Source organism: Microtus oregoni, unplaced genomic scaffold (assembly GCF_018167655.1).
Source record: "Microtus oregoni isolate MIOR12 unplaced genomic scaffold, Mior012 000029F_ref0000214, whole genome shotgun sequence".
In the NCBI taxonomy this organism is placed as follows: domain Eukaryota; kingdom Metazoa; phylum Chordata; class Mammalia; order Rodentia; family Cricetidae; genus Microtus; species Microtus oregoni.
In genome coordinates, this window is record NW_024543088.1 from 12,631,351 (window position 1) to 12,646,070 (window position 14,720).

The 14,720-nt window shown below is 45.4% G+C and overlaps 1 protein-coding gene across 4 annotated transcripts in view; it reads right to left on the reverse strand.

Moving 5' to 3' along the window:
- Positions 1-4,232: 4,232 nt before the first annotated feature.
- Positions 4,233-14,720, reverse strand: part of LOC121464728 (NEDD4-binding protein 2-like 2) — a 72,852-nt gene continuing 62,364 nt past the window's right edge. For all 4 annotated transcript variants that reach the window (XM_041677764.1, XM_041677765.1, XM_041677766.1 and 1 more), the window contains 3 exons: positions 12,401-14,070; positions 8,249-8,336; positions 4,233-6,535 (listed from right to left, as the gene is read on the reverse strand). In XM_041677764.1, coding sequence (XP_041533698.1) covers positions 8,251-8,336; positions 12,401-14,070 — 1,756 coding nt within the window. In that variant the 3' untranslated portion in view covers positions 4,233-6,535; positions 8,249-8,250. The remainder of the gene's footprint in view (positions 6,536-8,248; positions 8,337-12,400; positions 14,071-14,720) is intronic.

Below are 14,720 nucleotides of genomic sequence, written 5' to 3' on the forward strand. Positions count from 1 at the left end.
GTTTGCACGTCCCTGATGTATGGGGAAGTGAACCTAGGACCTCCTGCACACTGAGCATAGCCTTAGTACACCTTTTCAAACATGGTTTTGCTCAGTCTCAAAGACTACCTTGCTCACTCCAATCCCCCTCTGTCCAGTAAGGAGGCCATGGAGCGTGGGGATGGTACAAACTGAGACTAAAATATACATTGAGGCCAGGCGCATGCCTTTAATCCCAGCACTCGGGAGACAGAGACAAGGGGATCTCTGTGAGTTCAAGGCCAGCTTGTTCTACAGAGAGAGCTCCAGGACAAGCTCCAAAGTAACACAGAGAAACCCTGTCTTGAAAAACCATCCCCCTCCAAAAAATTGAGATGGCTCAATGGGCAAGAATGATTACTGTGCAAGCATGAAGACATGAGTTCAAATCCCCAGTCCTCATCTAAAAAAAGAAAGGCATGGCTATGGCTGCACACGCTGAAACCCTGGTGTTGAGAGAAGACTTCATTGCTCAATTAGCCCAGCAGCTACAGCTACAGATACAGTGAGAGAGCCTGTCTTAATGGAATCAGGCAGAGAGCACACGGATCCTACAGGCATGCACCTGCACACCGTCGTGTGTGCACATGCACACACACACAGAGGGGGGATGGAGAGATGGCTCAAGGGGTAAGAGCACCAGCTGGGCTTGTTGGTGATTCGCATCTCCTATTAGAGGGGTGGGGAGAGTCATGGTCCCTCACCTGTGTAGTCATCTCCCTATTACCTGCTGTATACAACCCTGTCCTGACAACATGCAATCCTGAGGAGGGGCTGGAGGACACAGGCCTGGAAGACTAGTGAGAGGGCTCTGTCTGTTCAGCTGTGGGAGAGCCCTCAGCCCTGCTGGGTGAAGACTTTCTGGTGTGGCCTTCTAGGGAAGGCAGCTCTCACACCCAGCAGGGACCCACTCATCTCTGCCCTGTGAGAAAGCACAGTGAACTCACTGGATCTCCAGAGTGAGCATTGGCCGAGTGGTGGCTCAGTTTGTTGTTAGGGTCTTTTTCTTTTTTAATTTACTTATTATGTATACAACATTCTCCCTCCATGTATACCCACACACCAGAGGAGGGAGCCAGATCTCATTATAGATGTTTGTGAGCCACCATGTGGTTGCTGGGAATTGAACTCAGGACCTCTGGAAGAGCAGCCAGTGCTCTTAACCACTGAGCCATCTCTCTAGCCCGTTAGGGTCTTAAAAGGAGGAATAGATGCTGCTGGTGTCTCCCCTAGTGAAGGAAATTTAGCAACAGATCTAAGGCCCTTCTGGCCTTCATGGGCACCCAAACGTGTGACATACGCGTGCATGCGCACGCACACACACACACACAAGTGAAGATCGAAAAATACAAGCCAGGTGTGGTGGCACCCCAGCACTCAGGAGGCAGAGCCAGGTGAATCTCTCTGAGTTGGAGGCCAGCCTGGGGTACAGAGTGAGTTTCAGGACAGCCAAGGCTACCCTGTCTCAAAAAATAAAACAAGCAAACAAAACAAAAACCCAAAAAAAACCCAAATAAACAAAAAAGATGTGGAAAAACAAGAAGTACAACTCAAAAGAGAAAGCGGGCAGACAAGCTCTCTGCAGGAGCCTGCTGTGGATATCCTACCTGGCCCCACCCCTACTCACTCTTTTGTAAGCTTAGAAGGTTCCAGGGACCAGATTCAGTACCATGGCATGTCCAGCATGCACTTACTGTTAAGCACACCCCTAGCACCATATCTTACTCTCTTGCTGCCAGACACCTCCCCAGAAATAAGAACCGCATCTTCCATTTCTGTAGCACCCGCTGTCTGCCACAGGCACAAGGACACTTGGTGTGACTGCACAAGACACCCAGGGAGGGGAGTAGTCCTAAGCCATTTTGCTAAAGCTTCTTTCTGGAAGTTAGACGGGATAAATGTGGGGAAAGGTATAGAGAGCTGCAGCATTCCAGACCCAGCATAAGGCTTGTGGCCAGTGGATGGTAAGATTATTAAACCATAAAGATACCAAAAAAAAAAAAAAAAGCCGGGTGGTGGTGGCGCACGCCTTTAATCCCAGCACTCGGGAGGCAGAGGCAGGCAGATCTCTGGGAGTTCGAGGCCAGCCTGGTCTACAAGAGCTAGTTCCAGGACAGGCTCCAAAGCTACAGAGAAACCCTGTCTAGAAAAAACAAAAAAAAACATAAAGATGGTCCAAACTGGTGGCTGCCCCCACCATGCCCACTGCTAAATATTCCCAGTACGGTCCTTAGACACAGCTATAGTGGAGTGGCTTCTAACACATTCACTAGAAAGCCACAAATGTTTTGCTGTAAACAAAAAGAATTTTCCAGATGCCTATCTCCTCCCTGACTGGCTGGCTGGCTGGCTGGCCCTCCTTCTAACTCTGTCTCCCTCCTGGCTCTTCCCTCATCCCTCTTCTAGATGACTTAGGGAAGCTGTAGGAGGCAGGGGGAGGCTTGGGGACCACAGGGCTAGTTTCAATTAAATTAAGCGCATTTAGTCGTAGCTAGTTGGGAGGCTGAGACAGAGCACTGAAAGTTCAATGACTGCCTAGGGAACTTAATGAAAGTCTGTCTCCAAAACAAGACTGCGGGAAGGAACAAGGACGGACGGGGGCAGATCTGTGCTGCCAGGATCCTGGGTCCCAGCTGGATATGGGCTCTGTGAACAACTTTTGGTTTCCTTGGCCTTTTGGGAATTCAGAGTACAAACAGAGAGCACCAACTCTGGCTCCTGTCTGAGCCTTCAGTCTGGTAACGCATACTCCAAACCGCACAGGCGAACACTGAGGAGGCCTGAGCTACTCTGAGAAACTGACCAGCATCCACCAAAGATGGCAGCTTCAAGGCAAGATTTAACTTCTGCTCTTCCTTAAAAGCTCCCTGAGGGGCAAAGGAAGCTACTCTAGGGTGTCTCCGGAGGCTCTGGCTGCTTTGTTGCTGTCATCACTTTAAACAGAAGCTAGGGAGGGCTCATAGCAACTGGAGTCTAGAAACTAGGCAGCAAAGGTCAAATGCTGATTGATCTGATCAAAAGTGTCCTAGGTTAGAAAGAGCCAAAAAGCACAACTCATCCAGCATAACCCCAATATCCAGGCGCTGGAAGGTTTGGGGTGTGGGTGGAGCTTAGGTTGGAGGTAAGTTCAAAGTCCAGTCAAGAAATAGGGCTGAAGGCTGAAGGTGTGGCTGTGCACAGAGGCCCTGGGTCCTCCCCTCTCCCCTCTCCCAGACTCTGAGGGATGTGCACAACAGGCCCTGAGACCCTCCAGCAACAGAACACATATACATACACACACACTGCACCTAGATGGTTATTAAGCAAATGTCTGCATGTTGGACAGTGAGGATGAGGAAGTGGACAATCATATTTCTTCAAAAATTAAGTACAACTAAATCAAAAAAGAATAAAATACTAAAAGTAACTTCTAGTTATATGATAGGTCCCCATGATCTCTAAGCAAATTCCTGGAGGTCCAGATAGTCTGAGAACTCATAAACTGTTTATTTGTTGGTTGAACTAATACAGTATAAGAACAAACATTAGGTAGTGGTGCATGCCTTTAACCCCAGCACTCAGGAGGCAGAGGTAGACAGATCTCTGTGAGTTCAAGGCCAGCCTGGTCTACAAGAGCTAGTGCCAGGACAGGCTCCAAAGCTACAGTGAAACCCTGTCTCAAAAAACCAGAAAAAAAAAAAAAAAGAGCAAACATTAGTGTATATCCTGAGTGGAGGAGGGGCATGGTGATGAAGCACACTATCTCTGCCGTGAGATGTACATACATAAAGACTACATGCCGAGTGAGTAAATAAGAAAGAAAATCCATGTCCTGACAGTTTAGGTCAAACTTACTGACAAGTTCATTTTAATGTAACACGTAACTCAAAAACAAAAAGTGGACACTGGGGTGAAGGCCAGGATAGGAAGCTATGGCTGGATGAGGATGGTGGGGGCTCACAAACTGAGAGATTAGTGGCCATGAGAGTGGGTGCATTATGTGTAAACTAAAACACACTTAAGCATGGTGAAGGTGGGGCCATGGAGAAGGGTCGGAGGTTTAGAGCATTTACTGCTCTTGCAGAGGGCCCACACTGTGGCTCACAACTATCTACAGCTCCAGTTCGAGGGATCCGATGCCTCTTCAGGCTCCCACAAGCTCCTTTATGCACGTATATACACTCATGCATACACACATAATAAATAAAATAAACATTTTTTAAAGAAACAGCTAAGGTAATTATTTTATTGTATATTTCACCATTTTTAAAGATTAGATAAACAAAATGACATTTGGATTTTGGAGCCTTTTGGGATTTCATAATTCTAGAGTTGTGGCCACAGTCCAATATTTGTACACATGCTGTCATCCAAGTCTTGGAGTAATTTAAGAACTTTCTGTGCCTCATTTTCCTCTGCAAAATGAAGCTGTGACAAAGGTCTTGGCACTTGGCAGGGCAGTGTTCAAACTCTTACTGCTTGCAAATTGTCTTTCATTATTGACACAACCTATCAAGAGCAACGACTGGAGTGACTATCCATGCCAGGGCTGGTGGCCAACGAGTGCGCGCTGGAAAGACCTCTGAGGGTCAGCCCTGGGCACCCAGGCTTTTCTCAGTGGTCAGGACCATCAGTAGCAGGGCAGGAAGCAGAGATCTCCCCTGCATAAAAGTGCACACCCGTCCAGACAAGATGCCGCAGGAAGGAGTCTGTTCTCAGCTCCTCTTTGCTACCCTGGTCACTCTTCTAGCATCTAGGACCTGTGTTGTCCTTTTAGTCCACTCTCCCTGGTTCTGCCCATCTCACCTACTTCCTGTTCTCACTCCCTGAGGTACAGCTCTCTACAGCACAAAAGTTATTAATGATCATTACAAGAATTTATGCAAATGGGTAAGCAAGTTTCCTAGCTCAATATTTTCCTCTGCCAAGATCACATGAGTTCTATTTTGCCAGAGGGCTTTGCCCAAGGAGGTGTTGAGAGAATGGAAATGAACCCATGTTAAGAGACCATTCCTTCTCAGGCACTATCCTAAGTACTTTGCACACTTATTTCATTTTATCCCCATTTAAAATCTCCACTAGAAAGTGATATTGTTAACTTATTTTTACACTTAAAAAAAACCTGAGGCTGTGAGGAGATTAATTTTTTTCAGACCACATAGCAGGCCCCAGGACAGGGACACCGGAACACATTCCCGGCCTCAGCGTCTACAAAGGACTGCGGCTATCAACTCGTGGCAACTGGCACAGAGCATTGCGAAATAGGCAGAGACAGCCTTGGGACTTCTACAGCCCAGCAGGTTCTCCTTATAACCGCCTCTTCCTACATTTCTATCTGCCCTCTAAAACCTGTTTGTCAGTACATTATGACAAACCAAACCGGAAGGCTTTCTCATGTAACTGCAGTTACGCATGCTGCTACAAACCTGGGACATGCTCAGCCAGAGCGGGGTGGAGGAGTGATTTCAGAACCAAAAGAGAAAGCATGTCCTTGTCACAAAACAGTCACACTCAGCAGGGAGAAGAGACTCGCAGATGGGCCACAAAGCCAAGTTCACTGCACATTACCTGGACAGGTACCTCCTGTGTCATGCTAGAGCCACCTCACAGAGTTGAAGGGAAACATCCCCTAACTGCAACTCTGTCACACAAACCGCAGGGGTCGCAAGGGGCTTACTGCGTCCCCTTAAGATCAGGAACAATGTCTACTATGACAATACCCTGGGGAACAAACTACAAGTTTTCACCCTTTCTCCAGAACTCTCACACTCTCTTAGCACAAGGATCTTCTTCTAGATGTCTCTCCAGGTCTCCACACCCCTCCTGAGCACCCACTGCTGTCTTCCAGCAGAAGAAGGGAAAGAGGAAAACATTTCTACTGAATATACACATATTTCTCACTGAGAGTCAAACACAGATTATGCTTATAAATGAATTAAGATTTTCGAAAAGAGAAAACATGCCAAAACACATGTGCATTCCATTCTTATCAAGCGCAGACATGTACACACTGACAATCCCAGCAGATGTATTTACTTCATAATGTCAGATTCCGGGGAAAGTGTGATATATTTGTTTTAATGTCACTCTCAATGTCAAGTATTGCATATGACACAAGCATCTATCCAGGCTAACTCTTTTCTTGGAGCATCTGCTAATATACAATATTTACACACAACCTACAGTCCTAATTCCTAGCTCTGGTCACACATCGGTGGTGTGGGGGGATTTCTCACACACTGTGTCACCAGAATGCTCTGAAACGCATTCTGAGTAATGAAATGGGGAATAAATCTTGGGAGCAACAATCCAAGCTTTGTTGTAGTTCACAGAAAGATGTGCGACTGGAGAGAAGCATTGAACATGCAATGGCACAGACATGGTTGCCATGGTAACAACTCTTCAACTGCAATACATCTGCGCTATTACAACCAGGCGATGTCAACACTCATTTCCTCTGACCATATTGAGGTCTCTGCGATGAGAAGTACTTACAGCTCGAGGGATTTTCATTTTTACCAAGAGGCGCCTGCCTTTTCTGGAAATGATAATTGAGATACATAAATCACGATTAATTCTCACGTGCAGGCATTCCTCAGATGTCAAAAGCAACATTACAAGCACAATGCCAGTCTGAACATGTTAAGCACTGCTCTCTGTGTGCATGAATGCCAACATGGCCTCCCCGAGGGCTAAGGAGAGAATTAAGCATATACCAATGAGTAGAGGGTGGTGGTGCGGTAACATGACCCCAGCACACAAGAGAGACTGGGCAGGAATATTGTTAATATTTGAGGTTAGACAGCTCTACAGAGCAAGGCCCCATCTCCAGAACAAAAAAAAGCTTATGAAAAGGTACGATTGGTTTTAGACATAAAACCAATCTGCTCGTAAGAAATAACTGCCACCCTTAAGCGATAGCTCTACATTTTATCATTAAACTTAATTCTTTTTTTTTTTTTTGTTTTTGGTTTTGGTTTTTCGAGACAGGGTTTCTCTGTGGTTTTGGAGCCTGTCCTGAAACTAGCTCTTGTAGACCAGGCTGGTCTCGAACTCACAGAGATCCGCCTGCCTCTGCCTCCCGAGTGCTGGGATTAAAGACGTGCGCCACCACCGCCCGGCCTAAACTTAATTCTTACCGTTAATTTAAAAATGTGTCCTGGGGTACTTGTAGTTTTACTTACATCACTATTAATTAATTAAACAATAAAAGGACAGCAGGGGTGGCGCATGCCTTTAATCCCAGCACTCAGGAGGCAGAGGCAGGCGGATCTCTGGGAGTTTACAGCCAGCCTGGTCTACAGAGTGAGTTCCAGGACAGCCAGGGCTGTTACACAGGGAAACTCTGTCTTTAAAAACCAAAACCAAACAAACACAAACAAAAACAACAACAACAACAAAAAAAAACCAACCAACCATAAAAACAAAGCAAAACAGCTATATACTACTCTTAGAGTCTATAGTCCGAGTTCTCCATAGGCTCCCTGCATAACGTGAGCAGTCCTAAGAACAGGGATGTTTTCCCACTGAGGACCAAAAGACCACACCATTGATAAGATGCCTTAAATCAATCAAACACGAATCAAACCTAACTTAGGACTGGACACAGAATATACGTAATGAATGACTCTTCTAAAATGGCCACTTCAGAATGTACAGCCTTCAATATACTTTTAGAAGTAAATTTGTTTCTCTTAGGACTATTTGAAATAAAGTGTGCACGTACATACTCATATTTTATATTTTTTCTTTCCTTTTTTTTTGTTTTTTTCAAGACAGGGTTTTCCTGTGTAGCTTTGACTGCCCTGGAACTTGCTCTATAGACCAGGGTGGCCTCAAACTCACAGAGATAGACCTCCTCTGCCTCCGGAGTGCTGGAGGTGGTAAAGGCATATGCCACCACCACCCTGCTCTTTCTCTAATTTTCATAAAGCAATTCCCCCAATTTATTTTTACAGAAAAGTTATCTAGGGGTGGGAGAGATGGAGCAGTTATGAACACACACGGCCCTTGCAGACCTCCTGAGGTGGGAGAGACGGAGCAGTTATGAGCACACGCGGCCCTTGCAGACCTCCTGAGTTTGGTTCTCAGCATCCACCTCAGGCAGTTCACAATTGCCTATAACCCCGACTCCAGGGAGATCTGACACCTCCAGTCTCTGCAGGCACCCACATACATGTGCACATACACAAAGTTAAAAATAACAGAATTAACTACTTTGAAAATAAATCTCTGAAACCTAAACATATACCTCTATAGTGGCATCTTCCATGGCAAAGGTATTATCTTGAGTGTCTTCCAGTCAAAGGGCACCACATGGTCATCAGGTAACAAGGATTCTGTGGGCAAGAGAAGGCAGAGGACAAAACTCATCCCAAAGTCAGAGTCTCTCTATGAATATAAAATGTTGCAAACCTGCCATCCGAACTCCTGTGTTTAGAGTCTAATTTTGAAGGTTTCTCAGAGATGGCTAAGCAGGACTTTTGTTTCAGACCTCAGGTAGTGAACAGTATTCAGACTCATTGAAAATCCTCATTATATTTGCCTATAAACGCCATCAGCCCAGATTTTACACACACACACACAGCTGGAAGAGTCACAGGCACAAAACAATCTTGCTTCCCTATGATACATACGAAACATTTTAACTATAGAGTATATTCAGTCTCCTGCAAATTTCTCCTTCCACATGTGAGTGTCTGAGGAATATTCTGCACATTCTAAGAAGTTCATAAACAGGCAGGCAGTGGTGGTGCATGCCTTTAATCCAGCACTTGGGAGGTAGAGGCAGGTAGATCTCTGTGAGTTTGAGGCCACTCCACAGAGTGAGTTCCAGGACAGCCGGGGCTACACAGAGAAATACTGTCTCAAAAAACCAAAGTAAATAAATAAAAAGTTCATAAACGACTCCAACCATTATCACAACTATAACATCCACTGGTCTTACTAAACCTCGAGCAGGACCTGCCCTGTGTTCACACAGCCCTATCTACACCACAGGCAGGATCTGTCCTGTGTTCACACAACCCTATCTAAACCACAGGATCTGTCCTGTGTTCACACAGCCCTATCTAAACCACGAGCAGGACCTGTCCTGTGTTCACACAACCCTATCTAAACCACAGGATCTGTCCTGTGTTCACACAGCCCTATCTACACCACAGGATCTGTCCTGTGTTCACACAGCCCTATCTACACCACAGGCAGGATCTGTCCTGTGTTCACACAACCCTATCTAAACCACAGGATCTGTCCTGTGTTCACACAGCCCTATCTACACCACAGGCAGGATCTGTCCTGTGTTCACACAGCCCTATCTACACCACAGGATCTGTCCTGTGTTCACACAGCCCTATCTACACCACAGGATCTGTCCTGTGTTCACACAGCCCTATCTACACCACAGGCAGGACCTGTCCTGTGTTCACACAGCCCTATCTACACCACAGGCAGGACCTGTCCTGTGTTCACACAGCCCTATCTACACCACAGGATCTGTCCTGTGTTCACACAGCCCTATCTACACCACAGGATCTGTCCTGTGTTCACACAGCCCTATCGACACACTTTGTTTCCACGTAGCCATCATACAATCCTGCATCTCATAGATCCCAATGTTACGACTCATGTGAGCCTCAGACACCAAGCCTCTTGCCCAATCTAGCCAAAAAAGTGGCCTCACAGCCTGTGCTTGGTTCCACTTTCCCTTTTTGAGCACAGCCATTTCTAAATGGAAAGGTCTATCCTTCTTCTTCTCTTCCAGCACAGTCCTGCTCCTTGAACTGCTCGCGATTCACCTTCTCTTTCTTTTCTCTTCTCTTTTTTAGAGCCCTGACTGGCCTGGAGCTCTCTATGTAGACAGGGCTGGCCTCGAACTCAGAGATCCACTGCCTCTGCCTCCCAAGTGCACAGGTGTAATTAATTTTTATATTGAAGGAACAAACAGAACCAGAATCCCTTTCTCTTCCTTTTATTTATAATAATTTATTTCATGTGCACCCGTGTTCTGCCTGTGTGAAAGTGTCAGATCCCCTGAAACTGGAATTATAAGCGGTTATGAGCTGCCACGTGGGTGCTGGGAATTGAACTTGGGTTCTCTGGAAGAACAGCCAGTACTCTTTTTTTGTTTTATTTTTCAAGACAGGATTTCTCTGTAGCTTTGGAGCCTGTCCTGGAACTAGCTCTTGTGGACCAAGCTGGCCTTGAACTCACAAAGATCTGCCTGCCTCTGCCTCCCGAGTGCTGGGATTAAAAGGTGTTACCAGTGCCAGGCAAGTACTCTTAACCTCCGAGCCATCTCTCCAGCCCCTGTGAGTGAAGTTTAGTAGTGCTAAAAGAGAGTTCTTCCAGAGTGAGTTCAATTTCCAGCAATCACATGGTGGCTCACAACCATCTGTAATGATGCTTCTTCTGGCATGTGTATACATAATAATAAAAAACCTTCCCTCGTGGACTATTCATTAGCCTGTCTCTATATTATCTACTTGCAGTGATTTAATTTGTATTATTCTTCTCTCCTCATTTACAAAACAAGGGAAGCTATTGATGAATATGATAGTTTCTTTGAAAATTCCAGAGGTGAATACTTGATTATTTTGATGATGAAGATGACACTGTGTATTTAAGAGAGGAAGAAGTTTAGGATCTTTTATACTGATCATGCTGATCTGAGGCAAGAGTTACCAAGAGTTTTTAGATAGGGGCCTCTCTGATATGCTAATAACATCTATAGAGTTTTTCTCAGAAAAGGGATACAAAATGACACAAACATTTTGCTTATGATTTCAGAGTAGACCTTAGATCAAGATTCCTGTCTCAAACATCAATTATCAAAAGTTAAAATTAGTAACAATAATAATAACCAATTGTATTTTGTTTTAAAATTTGGGCAGGTGTCTTGTTGGACATCTAGGAGCACGGCCAAAGGCATCAAGTAGTTAGATGTACTAATTCAGAGATCGTAAGTATGTAGTCAGAAGATCAAGAGTTATACTTGGTTTGATGTGGGATCTATTCAGTTATGGGCCTGAGCTTCTGAGACAGAGTCTGTCTGGAGCATGGGGAACCTAAAGGAAAGCAGGAAAGGGGGTTGATAAGGCCCGAGACAGTGCAGCACCGAGAGCCCCTGCTAAGTTCATCCCCTCAGGAAGCCCCAGGAGACCCGCAGGGAACAGAACACTGACTTCTGACTTCTCAGAGCTCTGTACTCAAGGAAGTAATAGTTAATGGCAAACCTCTCTTCAGATCACTCTAGAACCTTCTCAGACAAACTTTAACAAAGTCAACAATTTCGGCAGGTTTGCGTCCCTTCATCTTTACTGCTCCTTCATGCTCGGTGTCATATCTGAGTCCCAGGACTGACAGGAGGTCACATGGCAAAGAAGGAACATGTACAAAGTAGAAAGACAGACAGATATTTTTAAAAATATGTGTGAGGGAGCCGGGCGGTGGTGGCGCACGCCTTTAATCCCAGCACTCGGGAGGCAGAGGCAGGCGGATCTCTGTGAGTTCGAGACCAGCCTGGTCTACAAGAGCTAGTTCCAGGACAGGCTCCAAAACCACAGAGAAACCCTGTCTCGAAAAACCAAAAAAAAAAAAAAATATGTGTGAGGGGACTAGAGAGACAGCTTGGTGGTTAAGAGCACTGGCTGCTCTTGCAGAGGACCCAGGTTCAGTTCATAACACCCACATGACAGATCACAGCTGTCTCTAACTCCAGTCCCAGAAATCTGATGTCCTCTTCTGGCCTCTGTGGGCACCAGGCATGCACATGGTGCACAGACATACATGCAGGCAAAAACACCCCTGCACATAAACTAAATAAACAACAACAAAAACATGTGCATGTATATTACATCTATGCCTGGAAGTCCCGGAGGCCAGAAGAGGGCATCGGCTCCCTTGGAACTGGAGTAGTAGACGGCTGTGAGTCACATGGATGTTGGGAACCAAACCTGGGTCCACGACAAGAGCTGCCAGTGCTTTTAACTGCTGTGCCCTCTCTGCAGCAGGGAAACTCAGACATTTACAAAGACTGGATGCAGACAAGGGATGACAACTTGATAGGCCGAGCAGTGTTCACTGTGGGTTTTCACTTTCGCTGCTGCAGTGATTCATAAGGTTGATACTGCATGATGTCACTAACACAGGAGAGAGCCCACGGCATAAAGTATTTATGCATATTAAACTGAACTTTTAGCTTTTTGTTTTGTTTTTGCTTTTTGAGGGGGGGGGGCAGGATTTCTCTGTATAACAGCCCTGGCTTTCTTGGAATTCTCTTTGTAGACAGGTTGGCCTCAAACTCAGAGACCCACCTGCTTCTGCCTCCTGAGTGCTGGGATCAAAGGTGTGTGCCACTATGCCGGGCTTGGATTTTTATTTTTCATAAATAAAAACAATTTACCTATTGGAACTCCAAGAGATTCAAAATGTTTGACTGGGTGAAAGGCAAGCTCTTGTGATAATGGCCCATAGCACTGATGATTCCTGCTTATTAAATCCTGGCTGTCCTCAGCTGGTAAGCACCGCACTGGCTCCCGGCCTTCCTGTGTCTTCAGCTCTTCATCCAGCTTCTCATTTAAAAACTGAGTATCAGGGGAAATCCTCAAAGAGCAAAGAGCAGCAGGCTGGCCACTTAGAACGTCTGAGAGAATACACCCTCCGTCGGTTAGGGTCCTCCCCATGCTTTTCTGAGATTTGAATGTCAAAAGTGCTCTTCTGTTGTTAAAAGATAGCATGCAAAAACTAGACAGATAATGTAGCATGAGAGAAGGGACAGGATTTTTATAAAAATACACAGCACACCCTACCCTGTTAAATGACAGGCGGTAAGAACAAGATTGCTGGACAATACTTCGAGGAGAATCATGAAGGGTATCAAGATAAAACCATAGCAGATGACAGTCAATGATCATTTTTTGCTTTGTCTCATCTTTATTGATCATTTTGGAAATATCTTCCTCTGCCAAAAACATGTTCAGCTCATGATGTTCTGTCAAGAGGTCACATTTCTCCTTTGCTTCAGGGTTGACAGGTGGCAAATTGCAAATCCTCCTTTGCATTCCTTGTGTACCCCTTGCTGATTCTAAGGGATGCTCCGGGGAGATCGGATGGGGGACACAGGTGCTGAAGGTATTTGTTTCTGGGTTTCTGGGTAAATCTACCATTTCAGCTTTAGGTGACAGATCTCCAAGTTGCTTCTCCATAGGTATTTCTGGGCAGTTTCCTGAGACTGCTGCTCCTTCAGAAGTCGAAATCAACTGAATCAGTTGTTCCTCACCCTCAGGGCAGGTCAGTCTCTGAGATCTGTTTTTCTTGGGTCTCTGTTCATACACAAACTCATGAGGTCCTTTGGGCCAACTGCCAAAATATGGCTGACTCTTGGACCTTATCTGTAATTCTTCATCAGACAAACTAGCTGTAAAAAAAGCCCAGCAATTGCTTTTAACTCCTTGTTCCTCTCGTAAAACTTCCTCTGATATTCTGGCTCCACCATGCTCATCCAGGCGACTTTTCTCCTTCATCTCCGTCTTCTGCGGAAATGAACATGGGGTTTTAGCAAATCTGTCCTGTGTGTCTAAGGCTGACTTATGTCTATTGCTCATATGCTTTTCCACCCTCATGCCCGAGCAGCGATCCCTCCCCACACAAGAAAGATGTTGAGTGCTTGTGTGACAAGAAGCAGAACTTCTGCTTGGTACTGATGGTAAGGTTAGGACCAGGTCCTCCTCCTCCTCAGGGAAGCAGTTCTTAGGTGTGTGGTCCAACTCAGCCATAGACACACCATTTTGGGAATTGTTTGAGATCTCTATGTTTTGCCAACTTTGCTCTTCGTTGTTATTTATACGATCTGCTTCATTCTGTAGGCTGCCAGCAAAGGGGTGCCCTGGTGCTCTCTCTGTCTCTTCAAAACCTTCCCCTTCATTCTGAGATCGACCAAGGCGTTCTGGTGCTAGGTGACCTAAGGTTGCAAGTGAGTTCTCACTAAAACTGTTGTTCCTTTTCTTTCCTTTTCTGTTTCTCTTCTGTTTGGGTTTGTCAGGCCTGTACCCACTTTTCTTCAAAACTCTTCCTCTGAAATATAAAGAACAAACAAAATGCATAACTTTTCCATGTAATATTAGCAAACTCTAAAATATCACTGTGCAAAACTACTTAGTATTTAAAGTTTTGCATACTTTGTACTGATTTACAATCACTTGTTTCTCTTGTTCACATATGATTGAGTTTATTGTAGAGAAGGGTAACAGAAATTGTGGTTAGATAAAGAAAAGAGTTGGACATACAATTAATATGGGCCTTCTATCCACAGGCTCTAGCAACCGGCTCTGGATCTGCCCAGTTCTTTTGCATCAGGAAGTTAATCTTGCAAGTCATTTCCTTGTTGTAGATCCTCTGGCATGTCTCAAAGTTCTCCCGCTGGCGGTGGCGGCGAGGCTTCTTACAGTAGCACCATCACGTCATGACTTCAGTATGCCCATCGGTGTTGAGGATGCTGTCCAGGATCCCGTATGCACCTTCCATGCTCTCCTCCTGAACCAGCACAGTCCTGACAGTGAACTTCAGAAGTTTAGCTGTGGCCTTGTATTCCAATCTTCATTCTTCGGGACCTATAGACTTCAGCCGCAGCTCTCCTTATAATCACTTCTACTGACATCTCAAAATCTGAAGCACTAAATATTAGCACACATTCATCGCATAAGCCAATAACTTTATGAAAACCT